The sequence below is a fragment of the Sceloporus undulatus genome, chromosome 2 (genome assembly GCF_019175285.1).
Source record: "Sceloporus undulatus isolate JIND9_A2432 ecotype Alabama chromosome 2, SceUnd_v1.1, whole genome shotgun sequence".
Taxonomy (NCBI): domain Eukaryota; kingdom Metazoa; phylum Chordata; class Lepidosauria; order Squamata; family Phrynosomatidae; genus Sceloporus; species Sceloporus undulatus.
This window is the reverse complement of record NC_056523.1, coordinates 322,345,944-322,360,528: the sequence shown is the minus strand read 5'-3', so window position 1 is coordinate 322,360,528 and position 14,585 is coordinate 322,345,944. Positions and strand designations below refer to the sequence as shown.

Genomic DNA, 14,585 nt, shown 5'->3' with positions numbered 1-14,585 from the left:
CACCACCACCACACTATCACTGTCAAACCAAGGGAGACTTGTTAGCATTAAAAGCACCCAAAATAAAAATTTAAAAAACCTTGAGGCCTCTGGCCACTCACCACCTCTTCCTTCCTCCTCTTCCTCCTCCTCCTTCTGCTCCCCCTCCTCCTCCTCTTCCCCCTCTTCCTCCTCCTCCTTCTGCTCTCCCTCCTTCTCCTCTTCCTCCTCTTCCTCCTCCTCCTTCTGCTCCCCCCTCCTCCTCTTCCTCCTCTTCTTTCTTCTCCTCCTCCCCCTCCTCCATATGCCGCACGGCCTGGGGGAGGGGCAGAGCAGGGATGTAGCCAGGGGGGGGGGTCTGGGGGGTCCGGACCCCCCCCTTCCATTAGAAAAATGAATGGTGTGTGCTGCTGCGCCGCCGCACTCAAGCCCCATTATAATGGTGGCACTTAGTCTGGACCCCCCCCTTCCTAAAATCCTAGCTACGTCCCTGGGCAGAGGAGGCAGAGAAGAAGGAGGTGGGTGGCGTGGGCCTGTGCGGGGAGGCAGGGAGGGCGGTGCAGGCCCGCGCGGGGTGGCAGGGAAGGCGGTGCGGGGCTTCCCCCTTTGCCTCCTCTGCCCCAGGCCGCGTGGTCCTCCTCTTCCTCCTCCACGTGGTGGAGGAGGAGGAGGGCAGCGCGGTCAAGCGGCCCAGGAGGAGGAGGAGGAGGAGGTGGTGGTGGCGGCAGCGGCAGCGGCGGCAGGACCCAGCTGGGGCTGGTCCTGCCGCCTCCGTGAGCCGCCTCCGGCCCGTGGGCCAGGGGTTGCCGACCCCTGGAATAGCGTATTGGAATCATATCCTCATGAACTATAATCCAGAATAGAATGTTATAGTAATACTGAAGAAGACATTTGAGTTGAAATGGACACAAATACTCCAGAGGTAGCTGTCTGCTACCAGAGATAATAATGCTTCTAATATTTATGCTACCATTGCTTCAGTCACTTGTTACTACTACCACCCTGAGTGTCTATAGTTTTATAACATCATCCCAGCAAAATCTTTGCAAGTTGATTGATTGGTGCTACCAGAGATTTAATGTGCTTCACCAGGACACTGCCATTTGTGTTATTGAACTTGCATTATTGCAATACTCATCCTCATTATCAATCATGGACTAAATAGAAGATAAATAGAAGAATTAGTCTTTGCAGCATTGTACATCCTTGCAGGGTGTTTTTTGTTTAGGACTTTTCAATTATATTTTTCTTATCATATAATAATGGTATTATCAATTTATGTTCATTCAAATCAAGTAATTAGACATACATATTCATTTAGAAAAATATTATAGATTGTTGTATTTATTTACAGTGGGACTTAGTGATTTATAGTACACCTACTAGTTTGTTTGTTTTCTCCTGTATTGGACTAGTTACTGTGTAAGCCTTCTGTATAGTTTGGGAGCAGCCACTAAGAAGGTCCTATCAGCTATCTTCATCCTTCAGAGTCCCAGGCTAGTCCCAGATTTCTCTTTTCTTTCGAATGAACACATAGTGTCTGTGCAACTGAAGTTATCATTCCAATGGTGATAGTTCCCGCCTCCCACAAAGTTCTCAAATCTGAGGCTAGCCATCCATAAATGACCATGTGTAATTTAATGCTCTGGGTTCTTTTCAGCAAAAGCCTTATCATTATTGCCACAAAGATATCTATGTATTAGATATGGCACGATGTCAACCATACTGATGATTTCTGGTGGACTACCTCATTTCTATAGGAATCCTATGGTTGGCTGTCAGTAGGAGAACAATGGACCTAATCCCAGATGTGTGTTTTCATTTGAATAAATACACAGTGTCTATGCAATTGAAGTTACTATTCTAAATTCCAACCCAAGTGGCAACTAATACCATCCACACCAAGTTGGATAGGGCAGGCATAGATGTCTCTGGGATATTATGTTTGTTCATTGGCATCTTTAAAATCAATATGAAAATGCAATGGTGCCAGTACCATCAATACCAAAAAAGTATTTTACAGAAAGATTTGTGCCCTGCCACAAAATACAGTTGGCCCTCTGTTTTTGTGGGGGATCCATTCCAGATCCCCCCTTGTGAAAATGGAGGGTCACACATATTCAAGCCCCATAGGCTTTAATGGGACGCATGTTTGTGAATGCGCGCAGGGCGCATGCCACAGGAGCAAACCCCATTAAAAATAACTCAGGTCACCCCTCAATGAATATTCAAGACTGTGGACCTGAAGTCCATGAGAAATGAGGGGTGAGTATATTTTGCAGAAATATGTCCTAATTGCAAATCCAAAATTTGTGCAAATGAAATTTTGCACAAAGAAAGTAAGGCTTTGAAAGCACAGCAGAATTGGGTTTTGCCATGCTTGGAGACAGTACCATGGACTGGACTGACCTATGGCCTGAACCACCAGGCAGGACTGAAGTTTTCATTCTTATGTTTGACATTGCCCTCCTCCCTTGGAAGTTTCCATTCCTTTCTATGGATTGCATTTTTGTGGCAAAGTCTAGGGCTGCTGCCAGACTGCAGAATTAATGCAGTTTGACACCCCTTTAACTGTCATGGATCCATCCTATGGAATCCTGTGATTTGTAGTTTGTTGTGGCACCAGAGTTCTTTGACAGGGAAGGCTAAGCATCTCACAAAACTACACATCCAAGAATTCCACAGTGCAAAGCCATGACAGTTAAAAGAGTGTCAAATTGCATTAATTCTGCAGTGTAGATGCAGCCTTTATGTCATGATAAAAATACATAAAAACTCTTGTTATGTGCTGAGACAGCCCACAACATCATCCTAACACCCATTGTTATGGCTGCTGCCACAGTCCACCTTCTTGTCATGTCTAACGTTGACAGGTTTTCAAAATAGCAATAAGAGACAGTCAAAATTCATGACACAAAGGGCTGACAGTCAGGAAGTAGTTATTAACAAGATAGTGTTCTACCAAAACACCAGGTAAAAGTATTGATTTCAGCTAAGATGGCCATGTATTTCTCTGTAAAATCAACACATTGTCCACATTAATAAATTAGGTGATGGCACATTTCTATCTTTATGAATTTTTATCTTTTTGAAGGGACCACACTCCAAAATACAGGATTTGGGGGACATCTTGTTAGCCTATCTGAAAGGCAAAGCTTTCATAAGGGGTGTCCCTTATAATAAAGGGCAGCTTCCAGTCATATAAGTGACAAGCTTTCCAGCCCTCAAATAAGGGATATCCCTGGTAATAAGGGACATCCGGCAACCCTAGTCACTTCTCAGACCTAATCTGCATTTCAGAAATAATGCAGTTTAACACCGTTTTGTATTCCTCATCACCTTGTACAGATGTGAGAACTGGACAGTGAAGAAAGCAGATAGAAAGAAAACCAGCTCATTAGAGATTTGGCCCTAGACAAGAGTGCTGGGAATACCTGGGCAAGCTGAAAGGACAAACAAATGGGTCTTGGAACAAATAAAAACTGAACTCTCCCTGGAAGCCAAGATGACCAAGTTCAGGCTATTGTACATTGGCCACATCATGAGAATGCATGACTTACTGGAAAAAACAATAATGCTAGGAAAGGTGGAAGGCAGCAGAAAAAGAGGAAGACAACACACCAGATGGCTAGACTCAATCAGGAAGGTCATGGGCTTGAATTTGCAGGACCTAAGCTGAGCTGTTAAGGATAGGATGGCTTGAAGATGTCTCATCCACAGGGTCACCATGAGTTGAGGTCAATTCAAAGGCAGCTAACATAAACAACACTGTATTAACTGCCATAGCTCCATGCAATGTAATTCTTGAATTTGTTGTTTGTTGTGGCATCAGATTGCTCTGGCAGAAAAGACTAAATATCTCACAAAACTACAAATCCCAAAATCCCATAGCAAGGAGCCATGGTAGTTAATGTGCTGTCAAATGACATTATTTTTGAAGTTCAGATTAGATCTAAGACTTGGAGGGCTTTGTGTAGAACAGTACAAGGTACATCAGAGCTGGAGAGTTCCCAAATGTGTTTCTGGCCCAGGCTGATTCCTAATACCCCAGAGGACAGGATCAAAATTTAAGATGACCTGAATAGACTAGAAAGCTGGGCCAATTCTAACAAAATGAAATTCAACACGGAGAAATGTAAGGTACTGCACTTAGGGCGGAAAAATGAAATGCACAGATATAGGATGGGTGACACCTGGCTGAATGAGACTACATGTGAAAGTGATCTTGGAGTCCAAGTAACCACAAGTTGAACATGAGTCAAGAGTGCGATGCGGCAGCTAAAAAGGCCAATGCAATTTTAGGTTGCATCAATAAAAGTATAGTGTCTAGATCAAGGGAAGTAATAGTGCCACTCTATACTGCTTTGGTCAGGCCCCAGCTGGAATATTGTGTCCAGTTCTGGGCACCACAATTTAAAAAGGATGTTGAGAAACTGGAGCGTGTCCAAAGGAGGACGACTAAAATAGTGAAGGGTCTGGAAACCATGCCTCTTCTCCAGGCTAAGCATACCCAGCTCCCTCAGTCTGAGGGAGCTGGGTATGCTTAGCCTGGAGAAGAGAAGGTTAAGAGGTGATATGATAGCCCTGTTTAAATATTTGAAGGGATGTCATATTGAGGAGGGAGCAAGCTTGTTTTCTGCTGCTCCAGAGACTAGGACCCGGAGCAATGGATGCAAGCTCCAGGAAAAGAGATTCCACCTCAACATTAGGAGGAACTTCCTGACAGTAAGGGCTGTTCAACAGTGGAACACACTCCCTCAGAGTGTAGTGGGATCTCCCTCCTTGGAGGTCTTTAAACAGAGGCTGGATGGCCATCTGTTGGGGATGCTTTGATTTGGATTTCCTGCATGGCAGGGGGTTGGACTGGATGGCCCTTGCAGTCTCTTCCAACTCTATTATTCTATGATTCTATATGACATCCCACAAAATGCCTGCCTCTGAGGGTCCCTGAGATCCAGGATTTGGACATTAGTTGGGTCTGGACAGCTTTGCATAACAGCAGTCTCTCTCTGGAGAGACAGAGGCTCTGGTGTCCACGTCTTCCTGAGGTGGCCACCTCACTGTCCCTAACAGGAAAGCCAGTCTTCTGTTAGGTCACTCTGTTCTTGGCAGAAGATCTTTCAGCAGCCTCATGTTCATGTCTGGTTTGTTTGCTTTTCCTCTCTATTTTCAGGAGCTCTTGCAACTGGAAGACAGGTTGGGAAATGTGAACAGGGGAGCTGTCCAAAACACTATTGAACGGTTCACTTTCCCACACAAGTACAAAAAGGTAAGGCTTTGAAAACCCACCTGTCTTCCAGAACTGGGATTGGGAGTTCAGAGAACACTGAAGCACCAGGCAGGAGTAGAAGGTTTATGTGTTTCTTTAATGCTCCCCACCTCCATGACCTATTCCATTCACCTCTGTGGGGAGGGCAGTTTTGCAAGAATATGGGTGGCTGTGTGAAGCCACTGGGTGACCTTGGGCATGGAAGGAAGATAAGTCCAATTGGAGAGGTGGAATTTTACAATGACATACAAACCATAAAACCAATGCCAGCACTGGTGCATTTGATCTAGCCTCCTGTTTCTAACTATAGACAATCAAATGCTTCTGGAATGCCCACAGAGTGGGCAAAGAGTAGATATGTCAATCTTATTTCACGCTCGTACACAACAGCAACAACAACAACAAATCAAAAGATTTCCTCCAACTTGATGAGATTAGGATAGATTTTGCAGATTTATGGTTATGTTTTGCATTTTCAGGACTGTTGTGTCTTGAAATACCTTGTGAAGATATTTTTGCAACTACACAAAATATTTTTTTGGGACAGTCATCCACCCCTTTTTGTTATTGCTATGGCTGACATATATATAGTGCTGGTCTTTTTATTTTCATGCACAGGGGAAACAATCTCTCATGGCAACTGACAGTTTTTTTAAACAGTAGTAGTGTCTCAGTGTCTCAAGACACATTTTCTACATTGGGATGCAAATGTTTGGTAATATTCTTTACATCCATAACATAAATCTTGCATTCTGTTAGACAGTTACATTGTTGTAAAGCTAGGTTATGACCTAGTAACAGGTACAATGTCATAACTGGTAACCTTTTAATGGGTACAGGTTGTGTCTCCCTTATTTGAAATCCCAAAATCCAAAATATTCCAAAAATCAAAATGGAAGGCTAAGATAGTGACACCTTTACTTTCTGATGGTTTGGTGTACATAAACTTTGTTTCATGCGCAAAATTATTACAGATATTGTATAAAATTGCCATCAGGCTATGTGTATAAAGTGTATATAAAACACAAATGAATTTTATGTTTAGTCTTGGGTCCCATCTCCAAGATATCTCATTATGCATTCACAAATATTCCAAACTCTAAAAAAATCCAAAACTGAAAACACTTCTGGTCCCAAGGATTTCTGATAAAGGAGACTCAACCTGTATTCTTGTTCACCATCATGGCACCATTACCATGACAGCAAATGTTCCCAATCCCCCTCCCCCCCAAATTCCGTAAAATCCAAGCATCCATACTGAGAAAATGAGTTGCCTCCAGTGACATCTAACCAATGAGCTGTGACAGGATCCCACAAGTGTTCCTGGTTCTTCACATCATTCTGTTGCTTGTTGGCAGAAGGGTGCTGGATGTATTGCCTTTCAGCACTACACTTGTGAACATCACAGAACTCCCTAACTTGGTACAGCTGCCCAGATTTCAAGGTGGGTTTGGGGGGCTGGATGACAGAGCATAGCTACGCTAAAGTGGCTATATGTCTAGTGCAAGATCCTGGACACTGTTTGTAGTCAAGGAAACTGGTTGTCCAAGATACACTGCTTCTGAGCATGGGTGCTGTGACTCCTTTGTGGCATCCACCATGCGAAACTGATTTCCCCATCTCTGTCCCTGGTCATATTTACAGTTTTATTTTTATTTATTTTTATTGATACATTTCATATTATTTCCTTCTGACTTTGTTTTGGAAATTGCTTTGAAATTTTCTGGGGAAATGGAAAGTGTTATATGAATTTTCTTAAGATAAAAATGATCATATTTAGCAAGCATGGGTAATAGTCATTGGTGTACCTATTTTCCTCCACTTCCTGTATCAGTTTGTTGGATGTTTTTAATGTCATCTGAAGCCAGGATCATTCCCCTATGCTTTGTGGCGGCCAATTCCAAACTTAAATATCATGTTGCATGAACTAATTCCTCCTTTTGGTGTACTCCAAATATTATGTCAATCAATTTCACATGGAATTAGGAAAGTAGAGATAGGCTGAGAGCTTGCATCAGAGATGTAGCTAGGATATCATAGCTATGCTCTATCTGAGCCTTGAAACCCACCTTAAAAGCCAGTCAACCATCCTTAGCGATGTAGCTCTGTGGTGCTGGGTGAGTGGGGTGCTGCAGAACAACTTGACCACATGCTTCCTGCCAGTGAGCAATGGTAAAACAAAGAATTGTGACAAACTCCTTCAGGGTCTGTTTTCTGGTTCTTCACACTGTTGTTCACTGGTGGGAGAAGGCTTGTCATATCATCCTGCAACACCCCATTCACCTGCACCACAAAATGGTTGACTGTCTTTTTAAGTAGCTTTCAGAGACATGGCAATGGTGGCATAATTGCAAATGTAAATATGAAGCAGTTACAAGGTCATAACACTAACTTATGACATCAGAACAGAATAATAACAGGATAGCCAAGTGCCATGTTCTCTGCACGGAGGATGTTTCCTGCACAGGAAACACATTCTTTTGCAACACATTTTGGGGAAAAATCCCACAAGATTAATTTTGCACAGATCAAGTCACAAACTGTGAACAGTCATTGCAAACTGCACAGATTTCTAGATCTTTCTCACAGCATGGAGAAAAAACAGGGCAATTATTCATTGTTGCTTGTGGGAATGAAATTTTACAAGATGTTACATCTGTATATTGGATAGCCCAGGATTCTAATCTTATGAGAAAAATGTCTTTCGGTCTGCTTTTCCTGCATTGTTTTTTGGTGTGGTTTTTGTATTTGTATGTGCATATGGGTGCATACACACATGTATGTTCAAATGTGTAGACCTGAATTAGTTAGAAAGAAAAACAGCAACATCAGCTTAAACTTTGATTTGAGTTTCCACATTGGCACCTGTGCCAACTAATGACTCGTGAGGAGCATTGTTTCTTCATGCTACAGCTTTTGAGAGCATCAGCAATGCCTCTGACATAGAACCTGTGTGACCTTAAAAGGCTTTTCTCTGGATGAGAGACTGACATGCATCCATCAGCCTCTGCTTTCCACAGGGCAAGTGGAACACTAATTAAACTCGATGCCTGTTCCTCTGCAGAATTTGGAACAGGGCAGGCTGCCTTAGTGTGCACAGTTGGGTGATAATACAACTCTCTTCCATCCTGATTCCTACTCTGCTCTAGGTTTTTCAGTGGTGTCTTTTCTAACAAAGTGATCTCTTTGTCCTTGCTGACAGAGGAGACCACAGGGAAGCAGAACTGAAAAGGAAGATGGGGAGGAGTTGGATACCGATGAGAAATGCACAATCTGTCTCTCAATGCTTGAAGATGGCGAGGATGTGAGGTACAACAATCCCCCAAAGGCTTCTGGCCAAAATTCTACTTATTTTTACCTTTTCTTGAAGAGCTCGTATTCAACCACAAAAGTATGCTCTGTTACATGGATACTGTTATCCTAAAAGGTGTGTGGGGTGGGGGTGGGGGGGATGGGATTTGGGTTCCCCACCAACATTATCAGAACCTTCTTGGTAGTTTGGGGAATTATTAGGTTAAAAGGTTTGGGGAATTATTAGGTTAAATTATTAGGTTAAAAGGAGGGTAACTTCAGTGATCTTTTCACCTGTGTATACCAGTATTAACTGTAGAGGAGACTCTGGTTTTAGTGAATGTAAAGGTTTTATTTAGAAATGTGCAGTGGTGCATGTAAACATACAAAACCACTGTAAGAACCGTACAAGGTTAACAAAAAGGAAGGAGTGGAAGGGTGGATGGTGAGAAGCTGGGAATTAGAGGGGGTGATAATTACCAGTCCTGAAGATAGTTGCATGGAAAATGGTTATTGATGTTTCCACACAAAGACTTGATGGGTTTTCTCCAGGATTGATTAAAGGGGATGAATTGGATGATGGCTTTAATTTTAGAATGATCTGGGACAACCCTGAGATAGCAGGACAGGAAGGGTGATTAGGAACAGTACAGGTTGAAGTAGAAGATGGTTTTCTCCCTTTGTCTCCATTGAAAGAGGAAATGTGAAAAACCTGGGGTGAGATGGAATGGATCAGTAAACCATTTAACTTTTATTCTAGTACTGTCTACGTCTCCCAGATGTACTTGGGCCAGTGTGCCTACTCACAGATGTAACTTCCTAATGTTCCAGAGTGCTAAAAAACATGTCTGATGCTAGATATCAAATATGACACCCCATAACTGTTAAGAGAGCTGTAGGGTATGCTAACAATATACAATACCTGGAATCCTGATGGTGTCTTACATATGTGGAAGTTGCTCTTCATAAGCAATTGGAAATTTCTGTCCAGCGAACAGTTATACTGGAAGCTTTCTTCAGTTTCCTGGACTGGAATGTGCACCTTCCAAGGAAGGACCAGAGTTCAAGTTTGCAGTTCCCATTTGCCAAAATGAATTGCCCATGTGGGGCATCTACATTTGGTTGTGGATTTGGTTACATGTTTGCACATGTGTTCAGTAGCACAATTTTGCCACTGAATAGAAGGGAGGTGTAGCACAATCAAAGTGTAACTCCCCATGCAGCACCTTTTGCTGTGAAACTCTACTGTGGGATTTTGGCCATTGCTTCCAAGGATAAGACAAACTGGTGCCCTCCTGATGCTTTGGACCACAGCACTTGTCAAACCCAAATAGTTCAATAGTTAGGAATGATGGGAAATTGAAACAAAACCAGGAACCACCAGGTTACCTACCTCTGTAGCCAAAGCTTCTGACCGGTAGTGCCTGTTGGCTTCTGTGTCAATGGTGTGGTGAGTCAACTCTGGGTTTTAGTCTAAAGATTAAAGTATCTATCCCAGGTACTGAAGTTTATCCCAAAAATATTATCAGTGCCTTGGATAGCTCTTTTAAAGTTCAGGCTTAGAACCTGGAGTGCACCATTCTACTGATACGGAAACCACCAGCTGCCACAGGTTCTGATGGGAATTACTGGGATGTTGTATATTGTCTTATGAAAATCTGCAGTTTCTCTCCCTGTCACGTTCCAGGCATTCCACTGATTATTCATCAGCATAGAATGATGAGGCCTGCCTGTTCAGCATCTCGCTTAAAGATAATCCTAATAGATTCTGCTCCTTGTGGACAAGTGACACATTTCCCCCCACCAAATATGAAGGCTTCAGTTAACACCTCTTTCTAAATTTTCCCAGATTATGTGATATCACCACACAGCTAAAATACCAAACCATTCAGGTGTTGTACTTGATACAGTCCCTAACACTTCTCTTCTTTATGTGGACCTGCATGCAGCAAAATATTTCTGTGGCCCTATGCACACTGTGCTACAACCACAGAACTTTTCTCTTATCTTACTCCCCTCCCTGTTGCAGTCAGCCCCAGCCCTAGACAAGTTTGGGATAGGCAATGGCAACTGGGAAATCAAACAAGGGAAGCAGAATAAGGAACAAAAGGGCAACAGGTATTAGAGACCTCTGGTTGCTCATTCCAGTGAGTTAGTATGTCCATGATGAGTGGAGGATTCTGGGTGGTGTGATGCAATAAGTCTTGTTGTTGGGGGGATTTGGAGAGTTGTGACTAAAAATCTAATCTTTTAAAGCTCTGTTGAGATGTTTCACCTTTTTGTTTAAATTATAGCCACTGTTTATAAATTTGCCTCTTTGTATATAGCTAGCATTTGAATGATTTTATGCAAATCTGTGTCCTTTTTTGCTACCATTTTTGGATGATGCTTTACTTCTTTTGCAGTGATTTGTAGGTGGTTGCCTCCCAAGAGAGCTCTTTGGGACAACCAGCTGCAAGGGTCTTGTAAGTTGGCCCCAGGCTCATTCTTAACAACCGAATAGATAATTAAGACTTGCCATTTATCTCTTCCAGGCGTTTACCTTGCATGCATCTATTTCACCAAGTATGTGTGGATCAGTGGCTAGCGACCAGCAAGAAATGCCCCATCTGTCGAGTGGACATTGAAACACAGCTTGGATCAGACAGCTGAAAAGAGTCAATGTGAGGAGGTGTCCTATCTCTTTTTGGGTCCTTCTTGGGGCATACAGTCCCTGCAGCAAAATGTTTGCCTTCTGAGCCATTTGATTAATTTTGAAGAACGCCTGCAAGCACATTAACAGATTATTATAAAAATAAATAAATGAAGAAGAAGAAGAAGGAGGAGGAGGAGAAGGAGGAGGAGGAGGAGGAAGAGGAGAAGATGATTTGGTGGTTCTTAATGTCTAGAGGAGATAGGTGGAAATCCAAGCAGCCGCTGTAGCCGAAACGCATGGGGACGTGGCTGGAACGCCGAGCAGAAAAGAGTTAGTTGTGGAAACAAAGGTACCTAGTGTTCTAGTTCTGGCCTCTCAATCCTGCTTCTCAAAGGGATTGTATATATATACCTCTCAAATAAGTAGAAACACATTAGGGGTTCTTTAGCTATTTCTATGGATGGCTGCTGAAGCATGTGCGCTTAAGAAATGTCGTCTTTTGATGCCCCGTCATCTTGTGGTGGATATGTTGCTGTTACCTAATCTGCACCAAACATTGCATTGGGGTTTTTGAAATGCTTTCCTTTATCCATAAGATTCCTTACTTTGGTGCCTAGTGAAAATCTCATATATATATATATATATATATATATATATATATATATATATATATATGCGCATACATGCATGAAGGAGAGGATGAATTATTTCCTTGCTTTGGTGAAAAGAGGGGGGAAAGTCCTGTTTACACTGAGAAAACAAAAATTAAATCTTTCCCCTCCTTTCCCCCTAGCAGAATGGATTGAAACGGAATCAAGTTTGCAGAGAGAAAGAATGTTAAACACGGGGGTGGGGTTGAGATAATCAGAATGAAATTTGGTTAGGAGGTGAAACGAGAACAGAAAGTCTCTTTCCTGTGTATCTGCTGGTGCTGGATGCATGAATCAGATCACTGTTAGATTGAAGCTTGCTTTAGTCTCCCAGATTTGAATGGTGCACCGCCCAGAAAAAAAGACTACAGCAGGCAGGAGTGGGAACAGTGTGACCCACTGGCTGCATGGGGGCTCCTTGGACATTTTTTTGTAGCCCCGAGGGCCCCCCAAGGGGTCAGGAATAAATTTGCCAAATTTTATTTTGCTCCCAAACGCACCCAAATGCTCTTTATGGTGTGTGTCGGGCATTTCCAAAACTTTTGGAGCTCCCTAGGCTCTCCCGGGGTGAATCAAAATTTTTGCAGAAGTATTTTTTAAAAAGACCTTTATTTGGCTCAAATAATCCCCCAAAAGAGTGTGGTGGACATATCCACCAACTTTTGGGCCCACCCTGGGCCAATTTAAGCCCAAGACAGGACTTTTTTCCAACATGAAGTAAACTTCTGCACCCTTCATGCTGTTATAGAAGGCCTCTCCTGGGCCTGAAATGTTTCAGGAAGGCTGAAAATATATTGAAAATACACCTTATTCTCTACAGAGCATTTGGGGGATAAAAAATGATTTTGTTGTTGTAGGAATGGGTGAAGTGGGGTGCAGCCCTCCAAGGTTTCCTGGAGGGCTAAGGTAGCCCCCTACCATTCCACAGTTGCCCACCTCAAATTAGGGTCTTTCTTTACAAGCTGTCTCAGAGTTTTCTATTCTTCTGGGCATTTCTGCCAATGGGACCCAAAGTCCACCCACAGAAAATAATTTGGGAGCAATTACTCATTTGATACCCTCCTTTTGCAACAATAGAAGCATTGTTTGCCTCCCAAATCAAGATGGTTGCCTTTCTATTGGTAGTGAATGCCTGGGATTTCCTATCTGGAAGGGGTGACTTTAGGAATAATTGGCTGAAGGGCCATTTTACCAATGCACCAAGTGACTGGGAAGGAGAAGCAGCCTTAATCTAGACTTGTGCATGGGCGGGCTGGATGTTTAAACCTGTGAGTTATGCTAGTAGAGGATTGTACCCGTAGGAACTAGCTGGAAGATAAACTGAAAAGGCCACGAGAAATGAATGATGCCTTCTTTTGACACAAAAGAAAAGCACAAGTCCCATTCTCCAAAGCATCCAGAATGGGACCTATAGGCCATATCTTGCCTGTTCTTCTTTCTACCTTAAATTCCTAATCTTGCACAAGGCAAAGTATGGAATTGTCTATTAAATCCCATAAACTCTTCCAGAAGTGTTCCTGTATCTTAACTGTCTCTGCATCCCCGAGAATAAGGAAAGGTCAGGGAACGACTGTGCAAAGCTGCTGTCTCCTTTTCTTCCAAATCTTTGTGATGTATCCCCACCCTATCCCTCATTTTTTTGGAGAGTTCAGAAAGAAAGAATCTAACACACACACCCCCCAACCCAACAATTATCACTCCAGAAAAACTGGGCAATGTTTGTTTTAAGCTCCTCTGTTTTAGTGGTTCTTTCTGCAGTGTCCTATAGCTGTGGATAGTAACACAATGGAAAACCAAAGACATTTGAGTCCAGCTGTACATGGCAAAATGTTTTCACAATCTTACTGTTTGGGACATGGAATAAATTTTAGGTTTCTGAAAAATTATTGGCTTAAGCTCTGGTCCTGATGGAAAATGCCAATGTACTTATAAAGTCAAACCATAAATAATGGTTGGTGCAGAGTAAATGAATGTAGTAATACTAGCTCAGACACCATCATCATTGCCACCATATCCTGAACCTGGTTTTGAAACCATCACTACATAATGTGCCCACTGGCCTAAACCATTTTGTTAAATCCTGACTAGATGGAGAACCATTGAATCAATAGGATTCACCTCTCCATTGACTCACAAGTCAACAGTTGATTCAGTGGGTTCACTATAGTTAGGACTGACCAGCAGGATTTTTTTTTTTAAGGTAAGTGGGATGGGGTGAGGTTGTCAGTGGAAATAAGGGGAAGAGCTCCTATTCTGTGTAGAAGAGGGAATATCAGCAGTGGTGGCTTGTATGACAACCAACACCTGCTGAAATTCTCATTTTCTACAATTGCTAAGGGGACAGGAACTCATTCCCTTAAGAGAGTCAGTGTGGTGTAGTGGTTTGAGCATTTGACTACAACTCTGGAGGTTCAAGTTCTGCTCTGCCATGGAAATCCATTAACCTTGGGCAAGTCACTCTCTCAGCCTCAGAGGAAGGTCATGGCAAATCCCCTCTAAACAAACTTTGCCAAGAAAATCCTGTGATAGAGTCACATTAGGGTTGCCATAAGTTGGAAATGATGGCAGACAAAAGCAACAGAACCCTGTCCCTTATTTCACCTTGGTACTTGAAGTATCTAAAGCAGGGGTACACAGCTTGTGATCCTCCAGATGTTGTTGGACTATGACTCCCATAATTCCTTGTCCTTGGTTTTTCTGGGAAGACTAATTGCAGTAGCAGTCCAACAACATCTGCAGTACAAAAATTGCCTCCTTCTGG

General features: G+C 42.7%; 1 protein-coding gene across 1 annotated transcript in view; it reads left to right on the top strand.

Annotated features, from left to right (window-relative positions):
- RNF165 (ring finger protein 165) overlaps positions 1-14,250 on the top strand; it is a 28,541-nt gene extending 14,291 nt beyond the window's left edge. The window contains exons 6-8 of the mRNA XM_042447863.1: positions 5,153-5,248; positions 8,451-8,557; positions 11,074-14,250. Coding sequence (XP_042303797.1) covers positions 5,153-5,248; positions 8,451-8,557; positions 11,074-11,191 — 321 coding nt within the window. The 3' untranslated portion in view covers positions 11,192-14,250. The remainder of the gene's footprint in view (positions 1-5,152; positions 5,249-8,450; positions 8,558-11,073) is intronic.
- Positions 14,251-14,585: the final 335 nt, after the last annotated feature.